This window comes from Corvus moneduloides, chromosome 17 (genome assembly GCF_009650955.1).
Source record: "Corvus moneduloides isolate bCorMon1 chromosome 17, bCorMon1.pri, whole genome shotgun sequence".
NCBI classification, from domain to species: domain Eukaryota; kingdom Metazoa; phylum Chordata; class Aves; order Passeriformes; family Corvidae; genus Corvus; species Corvus moneduloides.
In genome coordinates, this window is record NC_045492.1 from 7,642,817 (window position 1) to 7,656,501 (window position 13,685).

Consider the following 13,685-nt stretch of genomic DNA (forward strand, 5'->3'; position numbering starts at 1 on the left):
ACCCCACATCAGCCCCATCCTCAGGGGGCATCTCTGGGGGCTCCCAGCCTTCGCTGCCCACATCCTGTCCTGCTCACAGGGGGTCCTGGCACTGGGAACGGCCCCGGCACTGGGAAGAGCACTGGCAGGACCCCACATATCTGCACCCAGCACCCCGTCCGCACAGCTGCCCATGGGGCCAAAACCCACTGTGGGTCTGGGGGTCGGCCAGGGATCGGGGCCCCCAGCAGGGAGGAGATTGGCCCGGCAGTGGCCATGTCCGGCAGCTTCCTCCCCGGGATGCTGCATCCTGCCTGTGCACCCCTTCCCTGCCGGCCACCACACCAGGGCCACTGGCACCAGCCAGGACCACCAACACCAGGCAGGTAGCGCTGCTACAGCCATCCTGCTCTGTTAATGACATCCCCGAGCACCCCGGGACAGAGAGGAATCATCCTGCCCTGCTTTGGAGCCCCAGCCGTGAGCTGGAGGTGCCGACAAAGACAGAATCCCACAGGCAGGGCTTATTGAAATGAATTTAATATCTCATGTTGCAGCAAAATTAAAAATATACAAAAAGTTTGTGGTATACAAAAAAGTCTCGGGACGGACCCCGGCCTCCTGCTCGCCCCCGCCCACGCCGAGGGTCCCAGAGAAGAAGGTGGCACACAGAGTATTTACAGTACGTGACAGCAGCCGCCGGGTCCCAGCGCTGGGGGATCCAGGGATGTGGCTGAGACCCCGCGGCAGCCCCTGCCAGAACGAACTTCCCTCACTCCCTGAAGCTGGAGCAGCCCTGCTGCAGCCCTGGGTGACAACCCCAGGGACCAGAACCCCACCCCCCCATCCCCAGTGGGAGCTCGAGCACCCCTGGAGCTGTGCCCATCCTGGCCCCCGGTCATGCCCCCTTGTCGTCCCAGGGAGCAGGCGCTGCCGTCCCGGTGCTGCCGCTGGCAGCAGGGCGCTGGGTTTGGCTGCCCCTGTGGCACAGGCTGGGTGGAGGGCAGGGGGGGTGGCCCGGGGCAGGAGCGAGACTGAGGGCTCCCCCCCAAACCCCACACGTGGCCAGACTCCTCTTCCCAGAGCAACCCAGGGATGAGGGTACCGTGGCTTGAGTGCATAGAAAAGTGTCCCTCTGACCCACCCGTGTGGCCCTGGCGTCCCCACACAAACCCCGGCATGAAGAGCATGGCGGGTGCAGGTCACCCCAAATGGCGTCTGTGCCCTGGGATGAACAGGGAGAGGGGCTGGGGCAGGGGGAGCCCAGAGGGGCTGCCCCGTGCTGGCACAGTCCCCATGTGGCCCATCCCCAGATCCTCCGTGAGCCGGACCAGTGAGGAGCTGCCACCACCTGGGCACTGTACAGGGGCTGCGGTGACACTGCTCGACGCCTGCAGCGGTGAGCCCCCGGACCAGCCTGGCACCCCTGGCTGCTGCCCCCCCCCTTCCCTGAGGAAAAGAGACCTCGCCCCAGAGCCGCCCCACGCCCGGGGCTGCCCCAGCACGACCAGCACACACCGCCGGGGGCTGCCCGTGACGGCGGTGAGGGAAGGGCGCGGGTGGCGGGGGCCCAGCCCTCTGCCCAGCCCCTGCCACGCTCTGCACCCTCCTCCTAACGGGTTTCCAAAGCTTCCAGTTAGCACCAGTTAGCACCAGTGACCCCAGCGATGGCCAGCCCAGCCTGCTGTCACCCCAGCTACCAAGAAATGAGAAACAAAAGCAACGTGATGCCACCGCCACCACACACCCACCCACCCCGGCCGTGTTGCAGGGCCGGGCACCCACACTGGCCCTCAGGGACCCCACATCCCAACCATTCCCAGGTGCAGCTCGCCCATCCCACCCCTCCCATCCTCTAGTGCCTCACACGGTGCCCCATGGCACAGAGGGGCTCTCAGTGCTGCCCACGCTCCCCAGCCCGGGCAGGGCTTGGCACTGTGGCTCGGGGCAGCCAGAGGCCGGGACCCTGTGGAGCCAAGGTGGGGGCACAGGGGATGCGGGGAAGGCACAGGGGCCGCGGGTGCAGGGGCAAGGGGCTGGAGCAGCACAAGGCTGGGGGGTCCAACAGCTCCCCTGCCCTGCAAACCCCTGCCAGCCCCTGCACACTGACACACACACACACATGCACACAACCCCCTCGGGACAGTCCCGGCTTGGGGGCACAGGGTACATTCAGCACAGCCCCTCCTAGGGGGCCAACGGATCCGGGCAGGACCAGGGACACATTCAAACCCGGAGCCCAAGCAGCCCCACTCCTCTGGGGAGGCAGGAGCAGGCGGGGGCAGGCGGGGCAGGACAGGGACAGGCACGGGAGAGGCAGGGGGGACACAGGGTGAGGTCAGGGGAGGCATGGTCCCAGCTCAGGTTTATACTGGGGAGCTGGAGGGGGCTGATGCTGATGAAGGAGTGAATGGAAATGCTCCTGGATGGGAAGTGATGCCAACCCAGGAGAGGAGAACGGCTGGGGGTGAATCCCACTTTGGGGAATCCGGGGAATGCTGGCGGCCCCACACACACCCTTCAGTGGTGCCAGCCAGGCCCTGCCACCCCCGGCCCCAGCGGAGGTAGAAAATGTCACACAAAATGTCACCATTCAGGTGAAAACAAACCCGATGAGATGAAGCAGTTCCTGTGGGGATGGGGGGGAGGATGGGGTGCAGCCATCCTGGCCACAGCTGGGGACCCAGCTCAGAACCAGGGGTGCAGGGTTTGAGCCCACCCACGAGGGCCCCCCCAGGCCAGGGTCTACTCCCCACAGGATAGTGGAGACCCCATGGAGTTGGAGACATGGCTCAACCCTGAGCCAGGGGGACTGAGGATGGATATGAAGGGGCTCACTTAGGGTTGGTGTGGCAGAGTGTGGGGGAAGTCAGACACATTGGGGGGGACTGGATGGACCCCGGCTGTCCCTGCCCCAGCTCTCTGGGGGTGACAAGCTCCATGCACACCCCAGTGCAGCCATGTTCCATCCTCACGGCTCTGCCGTGGCACAGGAACCTGTGTTCCCATGTGCTGCCCACTGTGCCCCACCGTGCCCCACCGTGCCCCTGGCAGCTGCCAGCCCCCATCCCAGGGTGCCCCCGGTGCCCATCCTGCACCACTGTTAAGGGCCACAGCACCCACCGCCTGGGCTCAGGCACCGGTGAGGTATTTTGGCAAGGACGAGCCCTGGAGGGCGTGGGGGCGGCCGCCGTCGGGTGGGACGGGTGTGGGCTGCGAGAAGGCAGCGCGGGGAGGGGATAGCACCAAGAGACCTCCCCGGCCACCGCCCGCGGGGCGCTTGGCATGGCGACACGGCAGCGCCGGCAAACCCGACGGAAGGCAAACAGCTGCAGAGACGCAGGGTGGCCTGGGCGGCACCGGGGCTCCCGCCGCAGCCTCACGCTCCCCAACCTACACGGTGGTCTCATACTCCAGCACCTCCTGCGGGGCGCCGGGGGTGCGGTACTGCAGGCGTGGGGTGGTGGGCGACGCGTACTCCAGCGCCAGGATGGTCTTCCGCAGGCGCCGGTCGATGAAGTGGGCATCCCAGGCCGGGTACTTCTTCCTGGGCAGGTCAATGCGGATGACGGGCCCCTCTGTCCGCGGGGCGCGGGCGGCCGGCGCCGGCGGGGCACAGGGTCTCACCTGGAAGACAGGCACGCAGCTGTCCCGCTCCCCCGGCGCCCCCTCCCGCTCCCCCCCTGTAGTCCGCGGCAGCGAGCGGGGGGGGCTGGTGACGGCTTCCACGGGGGACCCCGGCACTGGGGGAGGCTCCTGCCGGAAGATGCAGCCCACAGAGCGGTGGCTGAAGATGGGGCCATTGGGGTGCAAGAGGCAGTAGTAGATGAACATGAAGAAGATGCCGAGGGCGAAGCTGGAGCTAACCACGCAGACGAGGATTAAGGCGTCGAAGTCGGAGGTGGTCCTGCGGTCGTAGTACAGGAACCAGAGGATGGTGAGGGCGGCGTTCTCCGACAGCGTGATGATGTAGTAGATGCACATGCGGTAGCGGCTCCGGCCCTCCTTGACGTTGAACCAGCAGAAGATGTAGATGATGCCCACCACCATGTTGTAGATGATCTCCTCCCACTTGGACATGCAGAAATCCGTCTCGCCCTGGATGATCCAGAAGGTCATGATGCACCAGTGGGTGACGATGAAGATGCCGAAGTAGAGCTGGAACACGGAGGCGAAGAGGGCAAAGGCGATGGCACGAGCAGCGATGGTGAAGAGGTGCCAGAGGATCTGCACCACGGCGCCCTTGTAGGACATGGGCATCTTGTCCTCCCGCGAGTCCCGCAGCACCTTCTGGTAGGACGCGATCATCCAGGCCAGTGAGACCAGCGAGGCCGAGGCCGAGAGTCCTGCAGGGAGCGGCCATGAGAGCCCATGGAAGCCAGGGACCCCCCTCCCACCACCCTGTCCCCTGTGAGGGCTGTCCCTTACCCTGCAGAGGCTCGATGCTGTTCTGCTGCACCATGATGCTGAGCTGCAGCACGAGCTGGGGCGCGCTCTTGAGGAAGGCCTCCAGCAGCCGCAGCATGCTGATGTCTGCGCTCTCAAACATCATCCGCCAGTAGAAGTGGCGGCGGCGGTGCTCGGCCTGCCACCGGCTCTGCAGCCCCAGGTACAGCGTGCGGAGGTACCTGTGCGAGGCAGGGGAAGGGTGAGATGAGCCCACGCTGCCAGGTGAGCTCAGCCCGCTATACCCACACCAGGAATGCCCTGTGACTGCTGCCAACCTGTTCCTGCTGATTTGGGACCGTGGAAAGCTGCCTAGGCTAGGGTGCCCGGGGATACAGGGCAGCAGCAATGGTGAACACAGCCCTGTTCCATGCTAGGGCTCCAATTTGGGAAGGGGCAGCTTGTGCAAAGCCAGCTCAGCACCCCAGAGCCCCAGGCCATCACCCCGCTGCCCACCCAGCCCTACAGTACCTACCCACCCATCACCTCAATCCTTAACCCCTCATGCAGGGTCTGGCTTCCCCCAGCTGAGGATCCACAGCTCCACTCTCCAGCCACCCAAGGATTCAGGGTGCCCCAACCCAGCACCACATCCAGCTACTTCTCAAAAGGGATCTTTTGGTCCCAGTTGGCACAGAGCCCATCCTGCTTCTTCCTGCCCCAGCCAGGATGGAGGCACCAGCTGGTTGTGCCATGCTGCCCGCGGGAAGCTCCCGGCACTCATGCCGGTGTTGCCTGGGCTCTTGGCAGGGCTGCGGGCACAGCCACATGCTGGCCCCGGCCATCTGGTCATCGGCCGGGGGTCAGCGGAGGTGTGTGTCGCACCGACGCACGCCTGGCTGAGTCACCGCCACCAGGGACCCTCCCCACGGCATCGGGCCAGATCCGGCACCGCAGGAGGGGACGCAGGCCTGGCCAGGCAGGGCATCCCCGGGCAGCCCTGCCTGCACCACGGCCAGGGCTCTGCTGGCAAGGAGGAGAAGGGAGCCGGATGAGGAAGAAAACAGGTGCAGCAGGAGGACGTCAGGCCATAGATTCCTCCCAGTGAATAAAATCCTCTGGCAGAGCAACGGCTTCTCCATCAGCTCCAGAATGTGCTGCCAGACAACTCCATCAGCCCAGAGCATGGGAGAAAGCCTGATCGCAGCACTTTCAGCTCATCCGTCAGCAGGAGGAGGCAGGAGCCAGCCCTGCTCCCACTGCAGGGACAGCCAAGTGCTCCCACCCCAGGGCTGCACAGCCTGGAGAGCACAGTGAGGGCCATCAGCTGGGGCCACCGAGCCCTCAGGACACCCTGCAGCCATCTGCTCTACCCTGCCAGCCCCACTCCCAGCCCTCACTGTCTTCTCTGTGCTGGTGTCAAAGTGACGTGTTAACCTCCACCTCGGGGGCAGCACCTAATTTTAGCCTTTGCTGCAGCCTGTCCCTCACTGCTCGGGGAGAGGAGAGGCTGTGGCCACCCAGTTCTGCATCCCAGTGCCACCTGCTCACGGCAACCAGGTCAGCACTGCCATTGTGGCACCACCACAGCCACTGCCCCTCAGAAGGGCCCAGTGTAGGACTTTCCTCGCTGGTGGGGAGCAAACCAGTGAGCAGCCCAGGGGTAGAAGGTACAGCATAGGGGGAAACATTTGGGGAAGTGATGTAGAGCCCTGGCTGCTGTAGGGCGTCACTGCTGTCCCAGGGTGCCCATGCCTGAACCAGGCTTGGGAACCGGTGACCTCATCCTGTCCTTGTAATTAGTCTTGATAATTGGGCTCATCAGCACTGTGATCCCACTGTCCATGTCGCAGAGCAGCCCCTGCACACACACTACAGAGCCCCCAGCCCTGCGTCCTGCACCGTTCAACAAGTGACCCGTGGCCTCCCCAGCTTTCAGCAAGGGCACAATGATCCCTCTGTCTCTCCACCATCTCCATAGGTCTCATTAAAATGAGATTTCATCTCCCATCAACTCGCCCGAATGAAATGTTGATTCTTATTTGTTCTGCATTTGATCATCCCGTGGTGTTTCAGCCCAGTGAGCGATCCTGGCACTGCCAGCGCAGCGGGCGCTCCCCAGCCCTGCGCCGTGGCAGCTGCACGGGAAACACAGAATCAATCACTTGAAAAAAAATCATTTAATTTTCAAAAAAACTGATGATGAGGCAGAAACCGACAGCGAGAGCTCTCAGGGCTAATTGCTCCCTCCTTTGTATTGCAAAGAGTGATCCAACAAAAACCCTGCAGCAGGAACTTGGTGGCTTGGGTGGGCATTGCTTTTGTCAGAGCCCCACTACAGCCAGATTTATCACCAGTGTCACCATTTGCCCCCAACTCCCAAATACTGAGCCCAGTTTTCAGGTGTTGGAAAAAATGAACGAGGAGAAAAGCCCAACACTGGTTACAAGCAAATCTGCTAATCATCATCCTCAGATGGAAAAGAACAAGGGACCCTCTGGTCCCAGAGTGAGCAATAGGAAGTGTGATTTTCCTACAAGATAATTTGGGATCTCATCCCTTAATCCTGTATTTAAACAAGGAGAAAATTGCTTCTCTGTTACAGCCATTTTAATCCCTCACACATCCTACCAAGCCAGGTCATGAGGGAGAGCTGCACATGTGCCCATGTCACCTCACTCACTGTGTCCCACTCCCCAAGGTGTCCTGGGTACTTGGGGTGGATGGAAGTACCTGAGGGCACTTGTGCTCAGGGAAAGGCTTGGTCTGGCCCTAAAAACCCCTTGTCCTGTGCACCAGGGCCAGGTGGGGACCCCCAGAACCGGGTCCTGCAGCAGGACAAGCTGATACCCCAAAGCTGGGTGCTCCCAGGGCTGGGAGGGATCCTCTCCCACACAGACAGAGCAAAGCTCCAGGGAGCAGAGTGGTGGGCAAATCTGCAGGTCCCAGCTCTGCCATCCCTCATGAGCCCACCCAGGATGTCCTTGCCCTCCTGGTCTGCCAGCAGACTGGCACCAGGACTGAGGGGTGGCACTGGGTCCCCAGTCCAGCAGATGATGGGGTACACAAGCTGATGGGGGCTTTCAGGAAGAGAGGGAACCAGAGGTTTGGCCCCAGTGATCCCAGGCAGCCAAACCACATGTGAACCTGGGCTAACACAGGCACAGACAGGGCTGTCCCCAGCCCAATGGGACCTGCAGCACACCCTGGCCAGCTGCCAGCCCACAGAGGTGGCAGGGGACCCTGACATGCTTCTGGGCAGGAGGCACACTGGCATGCGCAGCACCCCTGCCCTGCAGAGCTGCTTTGGTGAAGAATCTGGGGACTTTGTGAGTGGATAACAATTCCTGAGCTGCAAAACCATCCAAGCATGGCCCACAAGCACAGTGGTGGTGTGGGACCAGCTGGGGACAGGCCCATGCTGCTGCTGCTTACACAGGCACATGGTCATGGCACCAGCAGCATCTCCAGAGACCACCCATGATGGAGTCTGTGCATGTGCACCATGAACATACCAATGACAACTAACTTCAACAGCTTTAATTAGGGATAACCACAGAGCCAGTGCTCAGAGCTGCTTTTGCAGGTGGGAAGCAGCTCTTTTTTTAGGATTGGGGGTCTTTATCACAGGTGGGGCTCAGGGCTGTGCAGTGAGGTTGGTAGAGGTGAGATCTGCAGAGGTGAGGAAGGAGGCAGGTAAATCAGGAAGGGGGAGATGTTTGGCAAGGGGCACAGTGCTCTGACCAGGGAAAATCCTTTCTTTCACCTGCAGCATTTATCCAACACCTCTAACTGCCACATCCTCCTGTACCGGATCCAACCCCACTAATGGGTTTAACAAACTGCATTTAACTGGTCACCCGGACTAATCCCAAATCCAGAGATTAGAAAGAGCCTCAGCTGCTGCTTGAGACCAACATGTCCTGGAGGGTGAGTGCTGAGAGTTACCGCTTTAATTGGCTTAGGAGTCTCCACGGCGCAGCCGATCCGAGAGCGGGATTGACACTCCCAGGAGCAAAGCCCCCGGCTGCGGCTCAGCTCCAGCTTGGGCCGGGATCAGGTGTGTCCGGCTCACGCCAGCTCCAGGCAGGGCCAGAGAGCTCCTGTCCTCTCCCTCACCAGCTCCCCTCGCACACTGAAGCACGTTTTACACCCACCCTGCAGCCAGAGTACCCCGAGAGTGGCCTCGTTGTCAGGGGGATGGGGGAGGGCAGGTATGTTGGCAGGTGTGCTGGGCACGGCAGACACTGCACTGTCAAACAAAGTTAAACACCCCGGAGCATCCCAGAAGGAGCAGCAGAGGAATGAACAAGCAGACACCAACAGGGATCGACCGAAGAGCCTCTACTACAGCACTCAGGAGGGGAAACAGGATGGAAACCCGAGCCGGGAGTGCTGCCGGCTCCACGCATTGTTCCGGGAATTTGCCATTGTCTGACCTCCCGGCACCAGCTCCTCGAGAGCCGCTCTGTGCCAGCGCCCGGCTCTTCCCCAGCGCCTGGGGTTGGAGCTGGGAGGGCATGGTGCTGGGTGCACGGCACAGAGGAGGAAGGTGCCACGAAAGCATCACCTTGGGCATCTGGGGAGTCTGCAGAGAGGCAGATGAAGGGCCTTGAGCTGCCCCAGCCGGTCTGCCTGCTGCTTGCCCTGCCCACACCACCAGCCTGTCCCCAGGACTGGGATGGGGCAGCGGCAGAGCCTGAACAGGCTGGGGACCACCAGCGCCTCCTTGCCCACCACCCCACAAATACAGCGAGATCAGGACAAGAGCCTCGAGGTGTTCAGGGCCCAGCATAAACACTTCACACCCCCAGGACCACACTGCCATGGCCAGGCAGGTCCCCAGCAGGCCCAGCACCACCTGGCAGCACGGATGGCAGGGCTGTGGCACCGAGCTGGGCTGCAGCTCCTCACCCACACCCACAGCTCCTACCCACAGCTGGGGGCTCTTCCCCACCACCCATCCTGCTGGGGCTGCAGAGAGATTGATCCTTGTGCTTTCCACAGCTGCCTGGGCCCCTGCTTCACCTCTCCATCCCCACCCACTTCCCTCATGCCCTGCCAACCCCTCCTGAGGTCTCCGTGGTGTTATCCCCACCCATGTCCCTGCTGCACTGTGCCGCTCCCTCCAGGCCCCGCCTGGCTCCATGACCCCCATGTCCCCCCTCCCCCTGTACCTCCAGACCTGCCCGAGCTGCAGCAGGTGGATCAGGCCCTGCAGCAGCCCCATCCAAGCCCCCTGGACCCTAACCCCCAGGTACCCTCGTACCTCCAGACCTGCCCCAGCTTCAGCAGGTGTGTCAATCCCAGAAGCATCCCCATCCCCATCCCCTAGCACCCCTATCACCTCGATACCTCCATGCCCTCTACCCACACACCCCCTGTACTCCCATACCTTCCCATACAGTCAGACCTGCCCCAGCTGCAGCAGGTGAATCAGGCCCTGCAGCCACCCCATCCCCCTTGCACCCCCACCCCTCAGGCACCCCCACGCCCCAGGTACCCCCGTACCTCCAGACCTGCCCCAGCTGCAGCAGGTGGATCAGGCCCTGCAGCAGCCAGACGCAGAGGCGGCAGCAGCCGCGGGGGCCGCTGTCCTTGGTGCCGCCGCCGCTGTCCTTGGTGCTGGCGGCGAAGTCGTAGACGAACCACCTGAGGCTGAGCATCTGCACCACGAGCGAGGGCAGCAGCACGAACAGCAGCGTCAGCCCGAACCACCACCGCTGCCCCCGCACGTAGTAATGGGCCGCCAGCCACAGGTCCGAGGCACCGTCCGCGAAGCAGACGAGGAGCGCGCAGAACACCCAGCACCCGTCCCGCAGCCGGTACCGCCGCGCCGGGGGCTCCGCGCCCGCCTCCCGCCGCCCGCCACTGCCCTCGGGGCTCTCCAGCAGCACGGCCGGGCCGCCGCCGCCGCCGTCCGACTTCGCGGCCATGTTGTCGGGGGAAAGGAGGAGAAAGGAGGGAGCGGGAGAGACTTCCGGAGGGATGGAGCCCGCCCCGGCAGCGCCCGCCCCCGCCGGCCTCGCCCCGCGCCCGCCGACACCGGTTCCCCCCCCGGCCGGCGCCGGGAGCCCCCGGCGGGTCCCGCCGCTCCCCCGCCGGAAGGGGCAGCCGCCCCCCCCGCCGGCGCCGCGGGGTCCCGGAGGAGCGCTCGGTGCCGCTGGGCGCCGCCCCGCGCCGGGAAGGGCAACCGGCCCCTCCCCCGACCGGCCCCCACCCCCCGGGTCCCCGCCGGCAAGGACCGCCCGGACCCGCCGAGCACCGCACGGTGCCAGTGGGGACCACCCTGCACCCCACCCCGGTCCCGGCGGAACCACGTTGTCCGTGCTGTCCGACCACCCCTTCCCAGCCCACCGAGGACCGGAGCTTCCCGAGAAGCTCCTGGGCGGCCCCGCGGCCCCCCAGCCCCGAGGCTCAGCCCAAGCAAGACCCTGCCAGTGGGTCTAGGCTTGGCCTGGGCCAAGGAGATGTGAGCCCCCCAAGGTTCGGGTGGGTGGAGGTGTGGGTGCCTGTTCTCCCCTTGGGCTGAGACAGGACCACAGACCACCAGAATCCTGCCCGACGCAGCCAGAGAGGGTCCCAGCCGGGACTGGCTGGGCTGGACCTGAGCCCTGCTTTGGAGGGAGAGTCCTAGAATCATCATAGAATGGTTTGGGTTAGAAGGGACCTCAAAAATCATTTGTGCCAACCCCTTCCCACAGGCAGGGACATCTCCCAATAGACCAGGTTGCTCGAAGAAGGTGTATCCTCTTTAAAAAGACCAAAGATGGGGTTTTGTAGCAGGCTTTTGTTGTTCCTGAAATGAAACTCGTGAAAGAGTTACATGTTGCTCGTGAAAATAAGTTACACGTTATTTATCAGCCTTGGGAACGTCCCTGAAAGCGAAGTACCAAGGCCACTGGAGTCTGGCTGCACAGGAGCCCTGATGCTGAGCTGCTCCTCAGCTCTGCCACAACACCCCTCCTCCGCTTGTTGCCCGTGCGAATTTGGACACAATGTGTCTGGCAGAGCGAGGGGCTGTACCCCCGGGACGTGTGCTCGCACGGGGAGCAGCTCTGTGCCGGCATCCCTGGCACTGCTGGGAGGGAAAGGGCTGCGAGGGAAAGGGCTTTCTCTCCTTTGTGGTGGGTCTCCAGGGAGGGTGACTGCATACAGGCACTGCCTCCTGAAAGCAGCCCCAGCCCCCAGCCCACGGGGCCGGGCTCTGGCTCTGCGGCTCAGCCCCGGGGCTCGGCCTGGTGCATCTGCCTGCGGAGGAGCCTGGCTGGAGCCTGGCCCGTGGTCAGCACACTGTGGCACACAGGGGGAGCGTGTTTGATCCCGGGAAACACGGCCAACTTCCAAATTCTGCCTTGCAGGGCGGCCAGAGGGATCAGCACAAACCGGGGGTGGGGTAAACCTGGATTCCTGGGACACAATCCGGGGGGTGAAGGTGTTACTCAGCACAAGGGAGTGGCCGGGCCCTCGGCGAGGCTCTCCCCGTGCTGCATGTATTAGCATCAATAATGAAACGCCTCACCTTGAGATGCTCCTGACAGATCCCCTCCACAAATGCCTGCCTGGGAGAGGGGATGCTCCTAGCATCCCAAAGCCCGAAGAAAGCAGCCTTTCATCAACAACCAGGCAGGGCAGTGCCCCTTCCAAGGATGGGATCCACTGGCCAGAGCCCGTCTCAACACCTGGCCATCCAGACCTCTTTGGGCTTGGTCCCTGGTCAGTCTCTGTCTTGGCTGGGTGATGGAGCAGAGACCACGTTGCCATGACGGTGGGCACACCGCCAGGGAGAGGGGACTTGGAAATCAGGGAGACAGACCCACCTTTCTCCCCTGACCCTGAAACATCCCCTCTGAAGCAGCAGTTAAAGATCCACAGCCTGAGAACATGGAGACCGTGGTTTGAAGTCTGATTTATCTTAACAACAGGCCCCAGCAGCCACATGAAAGGAGAAGAGAGAAAAAAACCTTATAAACATCCCCGAAGCTTCCTGTGCAGCTGCCAGCAGGCAGGGAGGGTTTCTGGCTGCATACAGAAAAGGGCTGCAAGGAAGAAAAAGGAGCATGATGAAACCAAACCTGCTCTTTGCACAAAACACACAGCAAAGCAAAGCAGCTCCCGGCAGCGGACGGGTGGCTGCTCCCTCTGACTGCGCAGTTCCCAGGGGAACTGGTCCAAATGGACCTCTGGTTCCAGTCTGAATCCAGCTTCCAAGCAGAATGTCTGCCCTTGGCGCTGGCTCCAGGAGGAGAAATCCACGATGATTTGTGGCTGGCTCAGAGCTTGGCTGGGGAGAGGCCGCAGAGTGCAGCACCAGCCACTTCTCACTGCCCTGTTTTCCAGATGCCCATGGCTTTGTGATCCCTCAGCTGCAGCTTCCCCCATGCCTGTGCTGAGCTGGGCCCCACCTTCCAGGGAGAGCAGCCCCCGCCCTTCCATACAGCCCAACATTCCTGGCAAAACCCTGCCTTCATTGCACTGTCATTGGCAACCCCAGAGTCACTGCTTCCTTCCACTGATGCCAGGACACAGTCAGCCTGCTCCCATCCCTGTTCCCATCCCCATTCCCATCTCATCCCATCCCCATCACCATCCCTATTCCCATCCCCATCCCCAGCCCCATTCCCAGCCCCATCCCCATCCCTCCTGCCCAGACTCTGAAAGCCCTCTCGGCATCCTGCTTTTTCAGATCTCCAGCCAGCTGCTCCCACTGTCAAATGAGCATTTCCCAGCATTGGCATCCAGCCCCAATCCCAGTACATTTTCTGGTTGATGTCAGGAAGGAATCTAACCCGAGTGCAGATCATTCCCAGCCCTTGCTCCCACTGCCCCCCTGAAGCCACTGTACTTCATTCAGTGCTGCTGCAGACAGAGATCTCTGTTAACTGAAACAAATGACCTTATGGGATTAGGGCCAGTAATCTTCCAATCTGGGTAATCTCCCTTAAGGGATTATTTGCCCATGGAGGTGTGGTGACCACCAGCCAGCCACTGCCTTGCTCCCTCCATCCCTGTCCCCTGAGGTCCCCATCTCCAGCAGCCCAGAGGGGCCACAGCACTGGGGTCACCACCTTTGGGGAGCTCCTTGTCTAATGAGTCTCATGAAGTGCATGTGCCAGGGCCCCCAAGTGCTGGGGCTCCTCCTTTCCCCTGGCCCCTGTTTGCTGCCTCAGGCAGGTCATTGGGGCTCCCTCTCTTCAAAGCACTGATCCAAGACAGACCAGAGGTCCCTCCAGCATCAGGGAATCAGCAGCTGAGTGGCACAGCCAGGGTGGCAGAGATTGCCAGCTGGGGACAGGGCTGTATTTGGAAACCTGAGATGC

General features: G+C 62.4%; 1 protein-coding gene across 1 annotated transcript; it reads right to left on the bottom strand.

Moving 5' to 3' along the window:
- Nucleotides 1–503: 503 nt before the first annotated feature.
- XKR7 (XK related 7) lies at nucleotides 504–10,357 on the bottom strand. Its single transcript, XM_032127277.1, has 3 exons — nucleotides 9,877–10,357; nucleotides 4,408–4,607; nucleotides 504–4,325 (listed from the first exon to the last, which is right to left on the bottom strand). The coding sequence occupies exons 1-3, from the start codon at nucleotides 10,299–10,301 to the stop codon at nucleotides 3,373–3,375; spliced, it is 1,578 nt and encodes a 525-aa protein (XP_031983168.1). The 5' UTR covers nucleotides 10,302–10,357; the 3' UTR covers nucleotides 504–3,372.
- Between the last annotated feature and the right edge of the window lie 3,328 nt (nucleotides 10,358–13,685).